Below are 21,468 nucleotides of genomic sequence, written 5' to 3' on the forward strand. Positions count from 1 at the left end.
TTATCGTCCTCTTCCTGCAGATGAGGAAGCTGAGGCACAGAGCAATTACCTGACTCACTTATGATCAACTGGTTGCCATGTTAGAGCCAGGGTTCCCATGCCGGGGGTCTGGCTTCAGCACGCCACAGTGTGCTTGCAGAAGAGGGGGACACCAGTTGACTCCTTACCGGAAGAGGCGGTCATGTAAGTGAACACTGACCATTCATGGCAGATTAAGAGGTTCAACACTATGCTGGGTACATGATATACAAACATCATTTCCTTTAATTCTCAGCGTTGCTCAACAGGTGCTGTAATTATTCCCATTTTTCAGATGAGAAACCTGAGCCATAGAGATGTTATGTGATTTTCTGATCAGTGGCAGAACCAGAATTTGAACCCAGGTCTGGCTGATGCCAAAGTTATGCTCTCGTCACCATGTTCTGCTCAACTGAGATACAGGGCTCTGCTCATCCCCTCTGTTTGGCAGTGCAGCGGGAGGGCTTGGGCCAGACCCTGGACAGCTGATTCTATTTAATGTTTCTGATTCTATTTAACATTCACAGTGGCACGAAGAGGTACCTCCACTTCCAGGGAGGCAGTGAAGAGCACGATTGAAGATACCCAGGTGGGCAGGCACAGGAGGCAGGATGTGGCCTCTGGAGGGTATCCCAGAGGCTGGGCCTCCTTCCCCACTGTGGGCAGCAAGGAGCAGCTGATGCTTGCGGGGGACAGACCGCAGCAGGGACCCCGCCTCCAAGAGACTCTGGTCCAACTCTGTCTTAATTTTTCTAAGCTCCTCATTTTTCTGGCAAGCCCTAGAGATTTGATATGTCTATTGCCCCCTCATCTCCTCACCTGTGTGTGTCCAGGCAAAGCAGTACACAACAGCCAGCTCTGGGCTCTGAGACGAAATTCTTCCCAACAGATACCTTATCTCAGGCCGGGGCACACTGCCAAGGACTCCTGCCCAGGCAGGGGCACCCTGCAGATGAGCTCGGCTTAGGTTTCCTGACCTTTAGAGAAGGCAGCTTCTCTGAGGAAGGGACAAGGACTTGCAGCAGCCCTTCACTCAGACCCCTCCCTGTAAACTGTCTCCAAGCAACATCTTCCTCAGTATTGAGTGCAGAGCTGAAACAGCTCACTGACTGACAAGAGCTGGAAAGACCCTACACATCACGTCATGAGAGCCAGAGATGGTTCACCCAAGCCACACAGTGACCACTCATGCTACAGACGAGAAAGCCAGGCTCACAAAGAGCAAAGGCCTACCCAAGGCCTCAGTGCTAGTATAGACAGAGTCAGGATGCAGCCCCCAGTCCTGGACTCCAAGACCCAAGCCCTTTCCCACATCCTCCAATTACCAAGGGAGAGACTGCAGTCCAGAGAGAAAAGGTGATTTGCCCAAAGTCTCCAGCTCTGGGACTCACCCCACTTACCTCCCTCCCTCCGACAAGGAGGCCTCATTTCAAACAACGCCCAAAGATGGAAAAGGTAAAATTTCCCATGATTTGCAGATAATAAAATGCAGGGGGACCCATGCTCAGCCCCAGAGTCAGACTTTCCACCTGCCCAACCCATGTGTCATTTCTCTTTTTTGATTTCACTTTCATTGTCCACAGATTAGCCTCCAACTCTCACCTTCTTGATACACTGTTCACACACCGCTGTCAGAGACAGAGCCTGGCTTACACCTTCAGCAGCTCTTAGTGCCTGGGGAGAAAGGCCACGGAAGCCTGAGGAAGATCACAGTCATGCTGGAGAGGGAAGGAGGTGGGAGGAAAGGAAGATGGAAGGAGGGAAAGAACAGTGAAGGGGGAAGGAAGCAAGGAAGGCAGCGGCCCCTTTGCTAAGCACTTCCTATATGCCACAGTAAAGAGCCCATAGAATCTTACCATTTAGTTCTTACTACGGAGCCTACTTTAGGGACTAGCCAGTAATTGCCAGAGGTGGGCCTAGAATCTCATTCTGTCTCAGGCCAACGCCCAAAGACTTCCCAGACTTTCTGGAACACCAACACCTCCCCCCTGTGCTCCTCTGAGCCCAGAAGTTCAAGGAAGTGCCACAGGGGCCCCAAGGACCTATAGGAAAGGCTGCAGGGTGACCTTCTCAGAAGAGCTATTTGGAAGAAAGAGTTCTGTGCCTGAGACATTCTAAAAAACAACCCTACTAGTCGCCTGTTATAAAGATGGTGGGAAAACAGTATTTATGTTTCCTTTCCCTTTGCTTCTGTCTCTTGGCATAATAAACACACAAAGAAGAGCAGAGCAGGAGAGGATACTGGCAATGCAGTTTTGGAAGCTGGAAAGAGACGGATGACTGAACAAGACTTTGCAGACTCAACAGAATGGAATCTAAGTTGACAGCAGGTTATATGAGAATAAACTCGACTTATGCCACAGGGCCCCTCAAGGACTCTAGAGGTGCATACGGGGAGAACCAAGATAAGGACAACTGGTGGACAGTCCTATTAGAAGCAGTCAGACCTCACCCCTGTCTCAACTCCAGAAGCCAGGAGATCACTCCTGGAAATGCCTGGAGGTTTGTTTTTTGCAAAGGGTGAGATGGAATGCCTTTGCGGGGTTCAGGCCAGGTGATGGCAGGATGGGGAACTGCAAACAAATGAAGGGATGAAGTGAATGCACCACTGGAGGCTGAGATTCCCCCTCACTCTGCCTCCCACCTTTTTCCTTTCTGTGGCTCTCAGACTATGGGAAATGAACCCTGCCACCTTCAGATGGGAGGCTGGAGTCCTCATCCAAGAAGCAAGACGCAAGACTCTGCCACTGCAGCCTCCCCAGCAGAACAGCCTAGTCTCAGGGAAGCCTTGCTCTCGTACTCAGGTGCCCAGGCATCTTTGAGCCTCCCACTCTTAACGCGCGAAGACACCAGAGGCTATCAGAGACCTGAGAGAAGAGACTAAACAAAGACAAGGGTGAAGGGAACCTGAAGGACACAGAAATCAAGGGGAAAAGAGCACTGAAGACAAACCAACGAACATTAACAGCTTCCGAGAGGCCTGGAATCCGTCAAATAAGAACAGGATCCTTGGTACAAATGAACTTATTTACACTACAGAAATAAGATGCTACATCTTATTACACAGCAGAAATAAGATGCTACACTACATCTTCACAGGTGTAGAAGACAAACTTATTGCTACCAGGGTGGCAAAGGGGAGGAGGGATAAACTGGAATATTGGGACTGACGCATACACAGTACTATGTATAAAACAGATAACTAGTAGGGACCTACTGTATAGCACAGGGACCTCTTCTCCACACCCTGTAAAGACGTAGATGGGAAAAGACTGTAGAAAAGAGCGAATCTATGTACACGCATCACTGATTCACTTTGCTGCACAGCAGAAACTAACACAGCACTGTAAATCAATTATACACCAATAAAAACGTTTAAAAGTCATTCAACTTAAAAAATAGAGAATATTTTAATTAACAAAAGTACATAAATGAAGATATTCTCAATAAAAGAGAATAGGATACTACTAATATAAGAGGAACATGCAAGGAAAATTAAAAATGTGATAGCTGAAATGAAAACACGAATGGTTGGAAGACGAGAGGTCCCCAGAAAGGAGAGCAAAAATACAAAGAGATGGGGATTCTGGCAGAGAGGCATAGACATGAGAGGAACGAGCCAGGACTTACTCAATGCCTGAATAACAGGAGTACCACAGAGAGGAGAGAGAAAACCAGAGGAGAGAGAATCCTCAAGGAAACCATTCAGGAAAGTTTCCTAAAGCAGAAGTCCCTGACTTGCCAGATTGAGGGCATCAGCGAGTGATGAAAACTGCTCCACACCGAGACCCAGGCTTGAGAAGTCACCACTCTAAGCAGGAAGAGAAGACCCTCAGACAGTCACAGAGGATGGAACAAGAATCAGGATGGATCTGGAATTCTTGAGAACAACCCAGAAGCTTGAGGAGAAGGGAGCAATGCTTTCAAAACTCTAAAGGAAAATGACTTCCAACACAGAATTAGACACTTGAGCCAACTGAGGAACACAATAAAAACACTTCAATCCATTCACTCATGCAAAGCATTGAAAAAGCTCACCTCTCACAGGCCCTTTCTCAAGAAGATCATGCTGAAGGATGGTCTCTGTGAAAATGAGGAAGTAAACCAGGAAAAAGGAAGATGTACAGCTATGAGGCGATCAAGCATAAGAGACAGGAGAATCTCTAGGGTGAGAGTGAGGGAGCCGTGGGGTGGCAGCTGTGTTCCAGGCTGAGGGAGCAGCCTGTGTGGCCTGGAGTCCACAGGATCCCTCAGGGAGGGACTGTGTCCGCAAGATGATTTACAGAGGACCCGATGCATCGGAACGTCTTCAGGGGAGAGTTGTGAAGTGAGAATTTGGGGGGTTGAATTAACAATAAATATATAGACAACTGGGGCTCCCCTGGTACCTCAGCTGGTGAAGAATCTGCCTGCAATGCAGGAGACCTGGGTTTGATCCCCAGGTTGGGAAGATCCCCTGGAGAAGGGCATGGCAACCCACTCCAGTATTCTCACCTGGAAAATGAACAGAGGAGCCTGGTGGGCTACAGCCCATGGGGTTTGCAAAAAGTCAGACATGACTAAGCAACTAAAGCACAGCACAGCATATAGAAAACCGATGAAGTTAACACACATACAACTTTTACTCCTAGAGAAAATTAAAGTTGTATATGAAAGCAAAAGTGTCATATAACATAGCTGTGAAGCATAAATGGTATGACTCTGATGAGAGGATGCGGGATGAGGGGTCATGTGTGGACCAGGGAAAGGCTTGTGAGTCACTAGCTAGCACCTAAAGCTGAAAAGCCCAAAAGTAGAAACCCAGGCACATTATTCAGAGATACGAAGGCTAACCAAGATAATCAGCTAGAAGAGATGAAAGTTATTGCTTCTGGGGTGGGGGTGGGGCAGGGCAGAAAATGTAGGGAAAAGGAGGGTACTATCGTCTTCCATAACAAAGTTTATAGAGATGTTTGGCTTTTTCAACTCTGTGCGTGTACAATTTAGATAAAAATAAACACAGTGGCTAAGACTCAAGGCTCCCAGTGCAGGGGGTCTGGGTTTGATCCCTGGTCAGGGAACTAGATCCCACATACCGCAACTAAGAGTTCATATGCCACGACGGAAGCTCTCGCACGCCACAACTATGACCTGGCACAGCCAAATAAATATGTGAATAAAAATGTATTTTAAAAAATAAATGAAAAAAGTAAAGACTGAAAGAAAGAGGGAGAGTGTGTGCCACTGTTTGCTAAGATGCCGCTTCCCTCACAGGAGAGAAGGGGATCCCCCAGGACAGGGAGGAGGCAGGTAGAGACTCAGGCAGATGTGGTCCAGGCCCAGGGGATGCCCAGTTTTCACTGCAGCCGCTGGCGGCCGTCGTATGCTAGGGTGGGGACTCCACTTCCCCACCCCCACCCCCTCAGCTGAACCTCTTGCTGCCTTAGACCCTATAGCTAAGGGCCAAATCAGCTTGAGAAACGGATTCTCCTTTAAATTTTAATAGGATGCATTTAGGTCTTCCCTGACCATCCTCAAGACTCTGGGGACTCTGGCCCCAGCAGACTCAGACACTCAGTCTGCCCCTTGATCAATATGTCTTTTCTTTTCTTTTTTTTTAAAACTGTCGGTGACTTGGGTTTCATAGAGACATAATCAGTTTTGTCTCATGCCTGGAGTGAGTGTTCCCTGTGAAGTCCTTTGAGTGCTCAGTAGAATGATGCTAGGCCAGCATGGAGAGTCGACCTAACTAGACTGCTTTACATCTGAGATATCTATTCGGAGGATAATCTTTACAAAGGAATAACTTTCCCAAGAATCTAAGTGGTTTCCTAGAAACAGACATTTCCTGGTGTTTCCCCCCCCCCTTCCCTCCCCACCCCGGCCCCAAACAGCCATTCACAGATCTATTGTTGAGAATGTAGGTATCTAGGAACAGTGAGAAGAGGTCTGGATGGGGGCTGAGAGGACCCTCCCCTCTTCCCCCATCCAAACCATCAGTTCTGCCTGCAGTGTGCCAGCATCTGTCTCCCCTCACCCCGCACCATTACTCTGGAAGCACCCCTTCTCATCAGTGCTTGGCCCCATGCCTTGCACCTCCTCTAGGACTCTGCCTGCCCTCGGCCCCTTCCCTCACAGCATCATCCTCTGCCAAGCCCTCCCCCGCCCACCACTACTGTCAATCATTCCTAGCAGCCCAAGCCGAGGGAGGATCTCTCCACGTAAATATCGCCTGCTCAGCCTCACACAGGTGTCCGGGCCCTGCCTCTCACCTCCTTGTGATTCCCTCCTTCCCTCCATAACCAGACTCTTGGGACAGGTTTACACGCGCCACCTTCAGAACTGCATCTCCCAAAAGAGCTCCCGTCAAGGTCACCAGTGACCCCCACGTGGCTATATCCCATGGACACTTGCCTGGCTTCCCTGTCCTTGGCCTTTAAATGGCCCTCAGCACAGCTGACCTTGAACTCCCTCTGCCCTTGTCTTCCAGGATTTCTCACTCTGCCGGTCTCTTCTATTCTTTTGGCTTTTCCTTCTCAGACTCTTGCAGCTTCATCTCTACCTGTCCTCTGGCACATCCCGGCTCCGTCCTGGATGCCCTATTCTATTCTTTCCATTTCCCCAAGTGATCCCCCATCCAGTTGCATCCTCCTAAATAGCATCTATGCACTGAAAAATGTGAATATCTATGCATGCATATCTCAAACGTATCTTTCCTGTCCTCTGCAGGCCAGGCTCAGATATCCAACTGCCACATGCCTTCCTGAACACTTGGATGTCTGACTGGCATCTCAAAGCGAACACTGTCCACCAAGCTTTGATCCCTCCTTCCCCAAACCTCTTTCTTACTCTCCTTCCCATCCTTGCCCATCTCCATAAATGGCAGCTTCATATGTCCTTGAGCCAGAAACGTGGCAGCCATTCTCCACTCCAAGCTTCTCATCCTCACCCTTTGTATTCGATTCACCAGATGTCCTCTAGCTCCACTCCCATCTCCGCCACCACCTCCCTGGTCTGGGCAGTTGAAAGTCGCACCTGTACTTTGCAATATCCCACCCTCCTCCTCTGTGTCCACAAAAGCCCGGGTCATATTCCCTAGGAGAGATGGAACAACAGGGTTTGGGAGAAATAGAAAGAGAACTAAACCCAGTGTGGGCACATGTGATAGGAGCTGGACAACTTGCTCCTGGCCCACAGGAGCAAAGCTGGCCACACGCAAAGCTGCACTTCTGCACTCCAGGGAGAAGCCTGAGGATTCAAGAGAGATCAAGGCACTGAGTCAGAAAGAAGACATGGCCCTGATGACCTGGACTCACCCAGGAAGGACAGCGGCCTGTCTCCAGAGTTGGGTGCCCAGGACCACTCCTCTCTGGCCCCCAGGACAGAAAGGATCTACTCAGAGCGGGCACTGGCCAGGAAGCTGGTAACCCATGAGCCAGCCCTTTTTGGAATCATGTTTCATTTTTCACCTGTAACACTTGCAGGGCAGGTCAGCAAACAAACAGCCTTGGCTCCCAGCCCCAGGTGCTCGCCCCATAGCTGAAGCCACCTGACTTCACCTTCCCAGGCCAAGTCTGACTTCAGGTTGGTGGCTTGGCCCTGACTGTCTGTCCTTCCTCCTTCCTGAGACCCAGAGTCTCCACTGCGCATGGATTCTAAGGGCTGCTGAGTTCAGGGACACAGCCCCTCATCTGAGGTCTCAGGTAAAGAGAGAGTCCTTCAGTTAATAAACATTCACCAGCGCGGCCTACATGCCAGTCAGCATCTTCAGCACTGGGGATACAACAATGAATAAAGCACAATGCCTGGCCTCTCACAGGGTGTATGTTCTGGAGGGGGAAACAGAAGTAAACTAGTGACCGGGGAAAAATAAGGCAGGGGAGGGAAGCTGGGTAAGAAATGCTGGAGGAGGGTACACAGGGGATGATTGGTAAGGCTTCTCTGAAGGTGACGGAAGGAAGCGAGGGAGCTGCGGGACTCCAGAAAAAGTGCTCAGGGCAGAGGGTGCAGCAAGTGCAAAGGTCCTAAAAGCAGCATGTCAGACAAAGAGATCTTAGGCTGGGGCACAGGAAGCAATGGGTAGGAACCCGCCGATGCAGGGACACAGGTTCAATCCCCGGTCTGGGAAGACTCCACACGCTGTGGCACAGCTAAGTCTATGCACCACAACTACTGAACCTGCACTCTCGAGCCCGTGGGCCGTAACAGGAGAGGCTACCACGGGCAGAAGCGTGTGCACTGCACCTAGAGAGCGGCCCCCGCCTGCTATAACAGCGAAAGCTCATGTGACGACCAGGCTCAGTCAATAAGTACGTAAATATGAAAATTTTTAAAGACCTATTTAAAAGAAAAAGGAGAAGCAAGGGGTAGAGGGGCAGGCAGAGGTCAGGGAGCATCTGGAGCTAGAACACACAGGCTGCTGCTGCTGCTGAGTCGCTTCAGTCTACTGGAGGTCTGTGAAGGGCGCAGAGTGGGAGTGACAGGGTCTGCTGATGTTAAACTGGATCGCTCTGGCTGCTGGGTTAAGAATACATGATAGTGGGTAAGAATGGAAGCAGGAGAGTCTAGCAGGAGACTGTGACGATCCAGATGAAACTCAGCAGCGGTTTGAGCTGGGACGTGGGAGAAATGGGCAGATTCTGGATATGGTTTCACAGGGTGAGTTGACAGGATTTGTTAATGGAGATGAGACAGAGCTGTTCTGAGCCTAAGGATCTGGTTCCCAAGGTGGAAGGAGATGCTGTTGGTGGTACCTGTAGGGCTTGGTCAGCATATACTGAGTTTGAGGTGCCCTAGTCTTCCAGGCAGAGGTGCCCATGAGGCATCAGACGCAATGGTCTACAGTTCAGGAGTAAGGTCCTAGCTGGAGATTCACATTTAGCGTCCTTGGTGCAGGGATGAAGTTTAGCCAAGGAAGCGGACAACACTGACCAGGGAGACCATTCAAGGCTACAGGAAACTAGTCCGACTGACCAGGTGCATGAGTCACCAGGACACCCAGACTGCCGTCTGACTCATCTTTCCTCTCTGCCAGTCCCGGTCTCATATACCCTCCAGGCCTAGCCCACCTCCTCCAGGAAGCCTTCTCTGGCTACTTTGGGCCCAGGGGTCCCTGCCTGCTCAGAGCATCTGAACACTGATGGTCTACACCTCAGCTCCAGGCCTTCTGCTACCCCTGAGCCAGCCTCCTTGAGAGCAGGATCATAGATGACCCTCTTGGCTCTGGCTATCTTCTGGTACAGAGCACTTGTAAGTTCTGTGACAACCCCAAACTTTCAAGTCCACATCTGCAAACCCTCCTGGAGGGTGACACCAGCCCTCAAAGAACCGTAAATATTGAGGGGTCACCAGAAGCGAAGGTGGGAGGTACAGTGGGGGCCCTGGTGGGACAGTGGGGCTGTGGGAGAAGATGACCTGACTGGTGGCATTGCATAACCCCATTCCCCCTACCCAAGGTGCTGAAATTAAATGCGACAAGTGGAGAGAGTGAGGGTGATGTTCTTCACAGTCGACAGAGTGAGATTATCCCGGAGGGGATCAAAACAATGGACACAAAAATGAAAAAATACTCTGATACCCATTTTTTTAGCACCATGAACTGTGCTGGTCTTTACATATGGCAGCACAGGATCCCCCAACAACCCATAAAGTATGTAATTATCCCCTTTTACCGATGGGAGGCAGAGCTGGAGAGGGGAGGAGACTGTCCCAGTGGAACAGGTTAGTGGGAGAGCCACTCTGGGGCAGGGATGCCTGACCTGGCAAGACAGGGAGATCCTGAACAGAGAGGGTGGGACTAAGTGATGACCTGGATGGAATGGTGGGGATGGGTTAGAGTGGGGGCCCCTGGCCAGACCGCAGGAAGAGCAGAGGACTCAGACGTGGCCTTCACCTCTCAGCTGAAGGTAGATCGTGTGGCAGAGACTCTGGGAGGCGGCTGGAGCTGTGAACTAACTGGGCTGGGGAGAGGCTCCTGCCAGCTGCCCTTTCGGGGCTCAGAACAGGGGAACTGCCTCGGGGAACCAGATCTCCAGTCTGGGGGCTGTTGCCTCTCAAGGCAGAAGCAGACCCCTTTGTTCACACCAGCTGACATTCAGCCGCCCCTGGGACCCCACAGATGGTCCTTGAAGCTGCGGGGAGAAGGCTGTGACTGATCCACCAATCCTGGGGTGAAGTCTTATGTGGCCTTTGGAGGATCCGATGATGTGCAAACACGGAGACACAAGGGGGCGCTCTAACCAAGTAGCAGAAGAGGAAACCCGCCAGTCCCCAGGTGGAAAGACAGTGCTTGGAAAAACCCGCTGGTCTAGTGTTTCTCAATGGAGCAGTTACGGGAACTCTGAGCAAGATATTTCTCCCCTTTGGGGATGCGTCCTTGCCACTGCAGGATGCTTGCCATCCCTGACTCCCCTCCCTATTGCTGTGACAACACAAGTCCCCAAGCTCAGTTTTCAAACACCCCTCCTGGGAGACCCTGCTGGTCAGTGCCGAAGGATGCCCACCAGTGGCCTCGGGAGCTGGGCTTGGTCTCATCTCCCAGTGCTCCAGAGGAACTTGGCACCTCCCACTTTGATCTTGTGAGTTGGGCACTTGCAAGCGCTGGAGGACTGTAGGCCCCAGTGACATTCCATGTTCCTGGGGACATGGATTCCTGGGGACCCTCCTCCCTGGGAGGCAGGTTTTCCTCCATGCTGTTATCCCTCAGGACTGGGTAGGAATAGGGCTGCATTGATGACACTGGGGACACAGACACAGGACCCTGAGACAGACACCACGGGACCTGCATACAGACACCCACATCCCAGGGAGCACACACGTGGTCACACAGAACACAGCTCGCACGACACTTCCACAGAGCAGGCCTGGAACCAGGCAGCCTTCTGGGAGCCCTGAGAGCCCCACAGCTGAGAATTCTGAGAAGTTTCAGTCCTTAGGTTTACGAACACAAAGCACCAAAGGTGAAAGACTAGGGGTGTTCCTCTAAATGTTTACAAACCAACGAGTCCTGGACCCAGCCAGTCCAAGAAGAGACCCAGAGACCGGTATGTACAGCTGATGAGTGCAGTGTGCCACCAGCCCTGTAGACATCCCAGTTGGCAGAGCCCATGGGCACCAGACCTGTCACCGTGGCTGCTTAGGCAGGACAGAGGTGACTTCTGCAGAACATGCACCAACGTAGGTGGCAGTCCGCACAGGACCCGGGAGGGTCACTATCAACCCCAACGTGGGGTCTAGGAACCCAGCCAGCATCTGAGGCAAGAGGGGCTGGGGGAAGACCCAGACGGCTCCAGTCCCCAGCATATACCTGGTGTCCCCGAGCCCCCACCAAGGAGCCAATGTTCCTTAACAGAAGTGGCCAGCAAGTCCCACAAAGATGGCACTTCCTGGAAGGTGGAAAGCCCAGGGCTCCTTGTGGGCACAGTCTTGCCCAATGAGATGCTCACCACCTCTGAACACAGACCACCATTCTGAACACAGAAGGCAGGCACCACCCCCAGCCTGCGGGCGGGTGCGAGCACTTACTGCATGGAGAGCAGACACTGCAAACCAAACATAATTCTTACCCTCCTTCGAAGATTTTGATCCTCGCCGGCTCCCCTCTCTTGGAGGCGGGAGCGTCCTCCTCCGGCTTCCCTCTCTTCTCCTCTTCTTTCTCCACTCTAGCTATCTCTTTCTGTCCTTCTGGGGAAACCAGCGAAGGGAGGCGAACCTGGCCCACCGCAGGAACGACAAAATCACCGCTGGTTAACACGTCGTCACAGAATGATGCCCACGCTTCACCGTGGCTCACTTCATTCATTCTCCCTCTGCCCAGTGACAAGATGCTACTAGCCCCACTTTACAGAAGAAGGGAAACGAATCCCCAGAGGGGAAGTCAGAACTGGGACTCTGCCCAGGCCTTCCCACGAGAGCTGCCGTCTCCTCTCTTTTTTCACACTAGTCTAGGGGCTTCTGCGGACAGGTCCTCATCTTGGTCTCCCGGGCCATGCCAACCTCAGAGAAGGTGTGTGAGGAATGCTGCATACAGAAACAAAGACTTCACCTTTGAAGATTAACTGGCCCAGTTCTCCTTTATACATCAGAAAGTCAAGGCCACACAGCAAGTCAAGGGCATTTCTAGGAGCAGAAAGCAGGTCTCCTGAAGGCCCGGACCCTACCCCCGACTGCTGCCAGAGCTGGACACAGAGAGGCTGTGCTGCCCACTGATGGGCATGTGTCTGGGGGATGGGCATTTTAGGGAGTCCATTCTCTTCATGAGCTATAGGCCTTGGTGTTAAGAGCTGGCTGGATAACCTGTCCCCTAGATCCTCTGATGGTGGCAGGGATGGGTGCACCTTTAATAGGGAGCAGTGATGCTGGGCTGGTGGCTGGGGGCTGGGGCTGGCAGTGATATTCTCATCCTACTCCATGCCACTCCTTTAAGGTCAGGAGGAACCGCCCTGTTTATAGCCAGGAGGAGCAGCAACTGTGTCCCCTGGTGCTGGGACAATCTAAGGACAAAAGTCCCTGCTTCAGCTACCACACCTGCTCCTACAAGGGGCTGAACAGAAAAGTAGCTGATTGGAAAGCAAGGAATCTGAGTTCTTGCATTACATAGGCCACTGCAAACTGAGCCAAACTTGGGTGGATTACTTCACCTCTCTGAGGCTCAGAGTCGAGATTAGACCATCTTAAAGATTCATTCCAGGGTCAGCTTCAATGATTCAGTGACTCCTGACAATCTCTTCAGAATTGGAGATGGGGAGTGGCAACCAAGAGAGGGTATGTGGTGTGCCGCTTCAGCAGAAGATCGCTGATTTTATGCAATACTCAAAGGTTTTCAGAGCCTGCTGTTTCCACTTCCATGCCATCTGGGCCACCCATGGAATGACCACGAGGCCTCCCTCAGGCTGATAAGTGCCTTCTGTCTTACAGCCAGCTGTGATGTCAGAGCCAAGCTGGAGGAGGCTGGTGTTGGCGGCAGCAGACACTCTACCAGGAAACATGGTTGGACTTGAGCAGGGGACCAGGGGTCCACTTTAAGTTTTAAAGATGATAATGTGAGTAACTGCAGATAGTGATGATCAAGTTTCAATGTGCCAACCACTGTTCTAAACACACCTTGCATATTTTAACTCATTTAATTATCTCCGCATTCCTATGAGCTAAGTATTTGCTGTCTTACAGCTTTTTATCTCTGTCTTACCAATGAGGAAACCAAGGCACAGAGAGGTTAAGTAACTGACCCAAAGTCAATTAGTAAGTAAGTGAGTGAGATCGGGGAACTCAAATTCGGGCAATCTGGCACTGAAGCCCTTGTTCTTAATCTCTTTGCATTAGTGCATGCGGTTGTCAAAATTATCTCCAAGGAGAAAAAAGGAAGGAGAGACGGGGAACGAAACGTGGCTGCAAAGTGAACTCTTGTATAAGCTTGGGTTTCTCCAAAGTTTAGATATGAAAAAAAAAAAAAAGTATGTGACCAAACTCAAACCTGACTGGATGGTCTATTCCTGCATAAAGATGGTTAGGAAGAGCTTTGAAATCGTGATATCACCCAAAGGGCCTTTTCAGAGCTACTAACAGTGAATGGAAGCTATGGGATGACAAATGTCAGGTCAATATAATAGGGAACTTTCTTAAAGCACTGTTCAAAGATGGGTTGGGTTGTACTAAGGGGTGGTGAGCAACCTATCACTGGAATGCAGGCAGAGACCAGAAAGAGGGATGATTGTAGAAAGGCATCAGGCCGTGAGCTATGCAGTTACAGTAATGTACCAGACTGGTGAGCTTCCGGTAGGAAACACGCTAAGTTTACGTGTTTAAGTGAAAGTCTTCAATCATGTCTGACTCTTTGTGACCCCATGGACTATACCGTCCATAGAATTCTCCAGGCCAGAATACTGGGAGTGGGTTGCCATTCCCTTCTCCAGGGGATCTTCCCAACCCAGGGATTGAACCCAGGTCTCCTGCATTTGCAGGCATATTCTTTACCAGCTGATCCAAGTAAACCAAATGAGATAGTCCAGGAAAAAGTTGCAGCTCATTTTAGGAAAGCAGCATTTTAAACAAATGGTTGTCAGACACAGTTAAGCCAAATTAATTCTTTGTTTTTCTTAAACCACCTTTCAGTGTTCAGTCATTAAAACAGAGGAGCAGTTCAGATCATCCAAAAGAACTTTAGAGTGAGATCTAGTTTTGAATCCAGGCCATTTACTATGTTTGGGACCTTGTGCAAATTGCCTGACTTCTTCATGCTTTGGTCTCTTTATCCATCAAATAATGATATAGAAACCTGTCAATGTGGTTGTGAGGAAAAAAGTCATGTTGGGCATAGTACTTGGTACATAGTAGGTGAGCAATAAGTTCTAAGTATGACTATAATTACCACACCATCTTGGGAGTAGCCACAGCCAGTAAGAGACACTGGAGAGAAAATCAGTCGTAATGTTTATAGCAAAAGTGGAAACCTCATTTAAGGATGTCTATAGACTGATGAGGATATTTAGAGAATAAATTTGGGAAACAGTTTGGTACAGAATATCCAGGTGAGCTAAGGAGAAATTCAATGCAAAGGCATCACTCACTCAAAGAGAAGGATGCAAATACAGAAGTTAATGAACATAGTTTGTTCATTTATCTACAATCAGGATTTACTTGGTCAAAGGATCTGTTCTAAAGACTTACTAATGAAGATCTTTAAATTTGCAGTCACTTTTACAGTCTTCTTTCCTCGAATAATTGAAAGAAGAAAATAGACTCTCTGGAGTCAGACAGGTCTCGGTTCAAATTCTGGGTTTGCCAAATACTTGCCATGTGCCCTGGACCTCTCTCACCTTCTGACTCTCAGTTCCCTCGTCTACATAATGGAAATGGTACTGCTACCTTACAGGCAGCTATGACTATCAACTGGATTCAAGTGCCCCGAACAATGCCTGGCACAGTACTCAACCAATAAGACCAACTGTTATTCCACAAATATCAAGTTAGCATAGCACAGCATGACTTGAATCCTTACGCTGGCCTTGTCACCTGACAAGGTGACACCAGGATATGGAGGCATCACCAGTCTGAAACAAACTTGGAATTATCAAATATCAATCTTCCTGAACTTACAGAGATCAAGATTTCATGCCTCCTATTGCAGCCTCAAGTCAGAGGCAATGGAGGAGAAAACATGAGCATAGCCAGTGTTGTGCACTACCATCAGCAAAGATGAGTCAAGCTGTGGAACTGTCACCTACTGGTAAAGAGGGATACTACAGTTAAGGTCTATTTGCTCTTCTACTCACAGAAAAGAAAAAAAGAATATTTCAGGAGTCTTTTTTGTCAAACTCTAGACTCTCTGAGAAAATCTCAAGCGGCACCAGAGAACAGAAATAGTAGACGCAGAGAATAAGAAAAGCAGGAAACACTGTAAGGAAGAAATATATGTTGGAGTGGCATAAAATTCTCAAACTGTTGCAGGCATTCCCATCAGCAAGGTTTATCAACTCAGTCTTTTGGATGAGATTGTTTCTTTGATATTTCAATAGAAGCTAATGGGAAAGTGGGTCACTTTAAAGTTCACTTTATTGAAATGCATCTAGTCCAATGATTTGAGGGACATTGACAAAGAAATCCAATAAGTAAGGTGGCCAGTCACAGCTGATAGAGAAGAAATCTGTCCACTCAGTTGGCTCTCGTTTTGCAAATGGACCTTGAGGAGAATGTGGCTTTAAAAGCTCAGCAAAGGCTTTTACAATCAGGGAGTAGAAGAAAAACAAGATTGAACTCACCTCTGTCATGCGGGGCTTACGGGAGCTGGATGGCACAAGCCTTCCTGTCTCAGGATGTGGAGCTGTGGCCATGGTGTATGTCTCTTTGCTCAACTTCTGCTTAGACCTCAGGAGGGACAAAGCAGCTTTAGTGGAAACCCCTGGAAGGTTGGGGTTGTACAAACTTATGCACCAACCAGCGTAAACAGAGGACCTCCTATCTGCATGCTGGATGTGATTTGGCTTAATGTAGTTTAAATAGCACCAACTGACATTAGTGGTTGTGTGGAGGCTGGGGAACTGCAGTACCTTCTTTGAGTCCGTACCTTCTTGTAACTTGGCTGGTCTGGGGGATGTTTCTGACAGAGGTTGTGAGCTGGGAGGTGCCAGTGGAGGGAGGTCAGCTTGTTCCTTGGAATCTTCTTTCTTCACACTTGATGGGAGTAATCCTCTTCGGTGAGGTTTACCAGATGGTTGGGCATATTCTTTCAAAGCCTCTGAGCCTGAGGCTGTCACATGGGGCAATGAGGGCTGAGGAAGGGGAGGAATTTCCTTTGGGTCTGATAGATCTGAAGACAGGCTGGAGAGTGTTTCTAGTTCCCTCCTGCCCTGGCCCTGGCTGCCCAAGTGGGACTTCTCTGATCTCTTGCTATCCTCGCTGCTGCTAAGCACCGCACTACATGGTTTCACAAGTTCAAATTTTTCATCTGCCTTAGAAGCCTCCTCTTCCTTCACCCTTTTTTGCTGCTGGGTTTCCATGGTAAGTTCAAGGCTGCCAGCTGGTGAAAGGACACGTTTGCTTCCTCCCACTGTTGATGAACTCCCCTCCAGGCTCAAGACACTTTCTGATGCCAGGGAAGTGCCTTTTCTTTCAGGTAATGTCACAGGCACTCTCAGGAATGGAGTCGGGAAACCTCTGCTCTGTTCTTCACTTACTCCAGCCAGTCTGGGCCCGACCTCATACACATCTGCCCCACACACAGACGTCCCCTTGCATGAGGGCTCCTCAAATTTGGGAAGAGCCACAGTTGCTGAGCTGCCGTGGGACTGGGTAACCAGGATCTGTGAGAGAGTGGTGTACATGGCACTCCCATAGGACGGCATGTTGGTCTGGATGCGGACGGGCACAACTAGAGACACCATGGTGTCTGGACAGGCAGGCAGGGCCAGTGGAGGGGCTGATGTGGGTGCTGAGCAGCTGGATGGGGGAGCCACAGTGGGCAGCTGGATGTCACTGCTGTACTCTGTGCTGGGGGAGAGGCCAGGGGTTCCTGTTGCCAGTGTGGCCAGGCTAGTTTTGATCTGGGGCACGTGGCTTTCCACTTCACCGGGGAGCTGAAGGGTGAACTGGGATTGCAGAGGCAGGAAAAACCCAGAAGAAAGTGCTGAGGAGGCAGGGTAAGGCATGGGGAGAAATGAAGGGGGTTGTCGGAATGGGATGTTGGCTGGGTGAGGCATGAGCTGGGGGAGGTGGAGTTGGCCCGGGTGTAGAACAGCAGGTTGGAGAGGAAGTGGGGGAGCTTGAAATAAGGAGGGAGGAAGCGGGGGCATGGAGTAAGGTGTGGAGAGCAGGCTGGACATGGCCTGGGTAGGGAAGAACTCTGAAGACTGTCCTGGCTCATGCTGTAGGAGGTGCTGGAAGGAGAGAAGGGAGACAGGTGGGGGCAGGTAGGGTTTCTCCTGCAATGGGAGCTGAGCAATGGGGTGGGGGAACACCTGCAATGCTTCTGTGTAGGGCGGGGTGGCCCCCAGCGCTGGTCTGTCTTGCACCTGGCTCTTGCCTCCCGGGTGCCCGCTGTGCGAGGTGGCTGCAGAGGAAACTGGGGGCAATGAGCCTTTGACCAAAGATTTACTGGATGAGGGTTTTGGTTCCTCACTCTCCTGTCTTCCCTTGGGGGTGGCCTCTGGCTCGGTTTCGGGAGGCCTGCTCAGAGAAGCCTGTCTCACCAAAAAGCATTTTCTTCTTTCTGGTGGGGCTGCTGAAGCCACTGGAGCTGCTGGAGTTGGTGCCGAAGGGCCTGTCAAGGACAAGCTGCCATAGTCGAAGGATTTGCTGCGTGTCTCGGTCATATGGGTGGAGTGGGAGACGTTGGGGCTCTGTTCTGAGGCTGACCTCCGCATCTCACGGGCATGCGGGTGGTGGCTGGGGACGGTCAGCATGTGGGTGCCCAAGGGTTTGGAGCGTGTGTCTGATGAGGGCCCAGCAGCTTCAGCTTTTCCATGGTCATCTCTCTCAAAGGAGGCAGAGCGGCTGGACCCGCTTAGTGAGACACTGCTCTCCTGGCTCGGGCTGCGAGACAGAGGCACGGAGGACTCAAAGCTGGACTCCCCCGATGACTGGGCCATCTCTGCCAGGCGCAGCCTCTTCTTCTTGGGTGGCAGCTTCTCAGCTGGGAGCTGGGCAAGTGTCTGGCTGCGCTGGGGCCACTGGAACTCCTCTGTCTTCTCCGGCTCCTTAGGGGGTGGCTCCGGCTCTGTGTCTGGCCGGTCGGGCTCCTCGGTCACCAGGATTTCGGGAACCTGAATATTGGGCTGGCGGACCAATCTGGGCTGCAGGGAGTGGGCCGAGCGTCCGTGTGGGGTGGGCGGGGGTGATGAGAAGGGGGCCGCAGACTTGTCTTCCCCTTCCAAACCACCAGGCTGCTCCAGAGAGTCAGATTTCTCAAAGGAGCTGGTGTGCTGGATGACAGAAATTTCTTTGGACGTGGTTCTCCTCTCCTTCCCTGATTCTGAACTGGACCCTGGCTTAGGAGTCCTTGGCTGGAAGCCTGCGGATCCCTCCAGGGAGGGCACTGACTTACTTGGCTCTGCTGGTGACTTGCTGGACTCCAAGGGAAGGTTCCTCGCAGCCTCTGAAGGCCCAGGGCTGCCAAACTGACTCTTTGCGGACTCAAAGCCAGGCGGCTCCTCCTCATCCCCGAGGCTCTTCTCTTTCCTCCTTTTCCTCAGTGGAGTGAGTTCCAAGGTGGTCCCCAGTTTGTAATGCATCATCTGGGACCAGGGCTCATGCTCAGCCTGGCTCTTTTCAGCCTCTGAAGACACATGAGCACCCACGGTGACTGGCTTTGCCATCTGAAGCTCTGAGCAATAGTACTTTTTATGGGCCTCATAGTTGTCCCTTTTCTTGTACCGAGCACCACATATGTTACATTCATAGATCACCCCTTTCGTTTTCAAACCCTTCTTGGTCTTTTTGGTGAGGTCGCTTTCCCTGGGTTCCGGTTCATCTGCAGGCTTGGAGGCTGTGTCTTTGCTGCTGGGCCCTGCCTCCTCAGAACTGTACTCTCCGCCCAAAGGTAGTTCGATGGCCGGCTGGCGCTTGAGCATCCGGGGGTGGGAGGTAAACAGTTGACTGCTGCGGCTCAGGGCTTCCGAGTCGGCGACGTGGTCGTCGAAGGAGTAGCTGCCTCGGAAGGTGTGGTGGGGGGTACTGAGGGTGCAGGTGGCAGAAGGCATTGAGTGGCTTCTCAGCAGAGGCACAGGGGGGGTGGTGCTGGGCGGGCGCTGGAGGCTCAGCAGTGATTGTTCGGGCTTCGCTTTCTCGCTATGGGAGGCCAGTGGCTCCCGGTAGAGGCTGGATTTGGGTGACTCCATGCTGCTCCGCCGCGACAGTGAGCTCCTCCTGGGCTTCACGCTGTCTATCTCGCTGGTGTCCACCACGGCCTCATTGATGGTGATGAGTTTGGTGATATGCTCAATCACCTGCGTCCGGGGCACGGACAGAGGTACCAGGCTGGGCTTGTCTTCGGTGGACAGGGGCAGGAGGGGCTGGGTGGAGGTGGCCGTCAGCATGGCAGTCCGCTGCCCGATCCTCCCACACTTGCCAAAGATGATCTCGGCGTAGGACCTGGCGTTGGTGTTTGGGGGGCTGACCTGCTGTTCAGCGCTCTCAGAGCGTGAGAAATATCCAGATTCGGTGCTGCCTTTGCTGCCCGGGCTCAGGAACGCCTGCTCGTCGATCACCTTCTTCCTCTCGCTCAAGCGGAGGGCCAGCTTCTGCTTTATCGTGTGGGTGTCTTCAGGTTTATGGCTCAGGGGGTGTTCAGATGAGGGTTCCACAAAGGGAGCTGGGTCCTCGAGCGATGGGGCTGAGCTGGACTGGGACAGGGAACAGCGTTCGTGGCTGGAACCCTGGCTCCCGGAGCTATACAAACTGCTGGACAGGAGTGGGTGTTTGGGCCTCGGGGAGAGCTCTGTGGGGTGTGTGGAAGTGGTGCCCGTCTCCTCTTCTGAATCTGTGCTTTCTCCCTCTGTGGGCTCCTCAAACTCTTCCCCAGGGATCCTCTCCATCTCCAGCCCTGGGGGATACATCTCGCCACCCATTCCCGAGGCCAGGCCAGCTTTGATACGGTGAGCATGGGACTTCCTGTGCTTGTAGAGGTTACTCTTGGTCTTGAAGGAGAAGCCACAGGGCCCACAGGGGTAGGGCCTCTCGCCTGTGTGTGAGCGGATGTGTTTCTGGAGCACACTGGGCTTGGCACAGGGGCGGCTGCAGTATTGGCATATGTACTTGCCAGGCTTCTGCGGTTTCCTCTCCTTCTTGTGTGCCTCTTCCGTGGGCTTCAAGGAGACCTGGGAGGGACGGGGCACAAAGACTTTGGGGATGCCAGGCAGGTCCTCGGGAGGAATGATGGAAGCATGGGAAGGGAGGAGCTGGCTTTGAGGATGGAGCGCAGGGGTCACAAAAGAGCCCGAGGGTCCAGGTCTCATTGGGTCGACCAGCTGCCATGTGGACCCCTCCAGGAGATGCTCGGGTTTGCTGGGCGACATGAATGCTGGTGTCAGAGGGTGCTGCGGAAGCTGGGAGATGTGGACCGAGGCTTCGATGGAGGACCTCTTGGGGGGCTTCTGCGGCTGGCCGGTTTTCTCCTGAGAGCCTTCCCTAAGAACTGATGAGGGGCCTGGGAAGGGCTGCGGGGCTAGTAGCTCTTGGAGGGGGCCCTCTTGAGTGGCGGCTGTGCTGCTGCCAGGGTACGGGGCGCTAGATGAGACACTGGTCTGAATGGCCTCTCCTTTGGTCAGCCGCTTCCGGGGACTTCCCTCAGCCTTCTTGGTGCCCTTGACACTTTGTTCAGGATCCATGACCTCCACAGGACTTCAGATGCTATTAAGGGAGGGTTGGAGCAGGCTGCATTTATGAATACCCCAAACGTCCCAAGGAGGCGTCTGGCTTGGGTAACATTGGTCGAGAGCTACGGAAGTCAAACCCAAGGTGGTTTGGGGAGTTTTTAAAATTTTTTTCCAAGTGTCACTGGCTGCAAGTGGACTCAGGGCAGGTCATCAGGGCCCAGACTATTCACATCGGTGAGGCATGGCCATCTACTTCACAGACAGAAAATGCACCAGCACTTTCTGCCTGAATGTCTGTCGTGGAAACGTCATGAAGGATGTCAGAGTCGCCATCGTATTGTTTCAGTTGGCAGTGGCAAGTGGCCCCCCACAAGTCCCCCGTGTGCTATGCGATCCGTGGACGGCTAGAGACAGCTGTGTGCCTGGTCCAGGCATCCCTGGTCCCGGCACGAGAGAAGCCACGCTGGGTGCCGTGGGCAGCCCCGTCCCACCTCTTCTGCCCTTTCGTCCGGTGCTGGAGATGATCAGTCGCAGAGGGGAAGTCACGCTCTTCTACTCGACCAGAGCACACACAGAGAAATACACAAAGAGAAGAGAAGAGAGGGTTACTGAAACTCATCCACAGCTCATGCAGCTCCGGTGAGACCTGGCGTGATCCCTAAAGGTT

The 21,468-nt window shown here is 51.7% G+C and overlaps 1 protein-coding gene across 2 annotated transcripts in view; it reads right to left on the reverse strand.

Annotated features, from left to right (window-relative positions):
* Positions 1-21,114, reverse strand: part of HIVEP3 (HIVEP zinc finger 3) — a 56,079-nt gene extending 34,965 nt beyond the window's left edge. For both annotated transcript variants that reach the window (XM_069588168.1, XM_069588161.1), the window contains exons 1-2: positions 15,753-21,114; positions 11,562-11,707 (exon numbers count right to left, since the gene is read on the reverse strand). In XM_069588168.1, coding sequence (XP_069444269.1) covers positions 11,562-11,707; positions 15,753-20,813 — 5,207 coding nt within the window. In that variant the 5' untranslated portion in view covers positions 20,814-21,114. The remainder of the gene's footprint in view (positions 1-11,561; positions 11,708-15,752) is intronic.
* Between the last annotated feature and the right edge of the window lie 354 nt (positions 21,115-21,468).

The sequence above is a fragment of the Ovis canadensis genome, chromosome 1 (genome assembly GCF_042477335.2).
Source record: "Ovis canadensis isolate MfBH-ARS-UI-01 breed Bighorn chromosome 1, ARS-UI_OviCan_v2, whole genome shotgun sequence".
In the NCBI taxonomy this organism is placed as follows: Eukaryota; Metazoa; Chordata; class Mammalia; order Artiodactyla; family Bovidae; genus Ovis; species Ovis canadensis.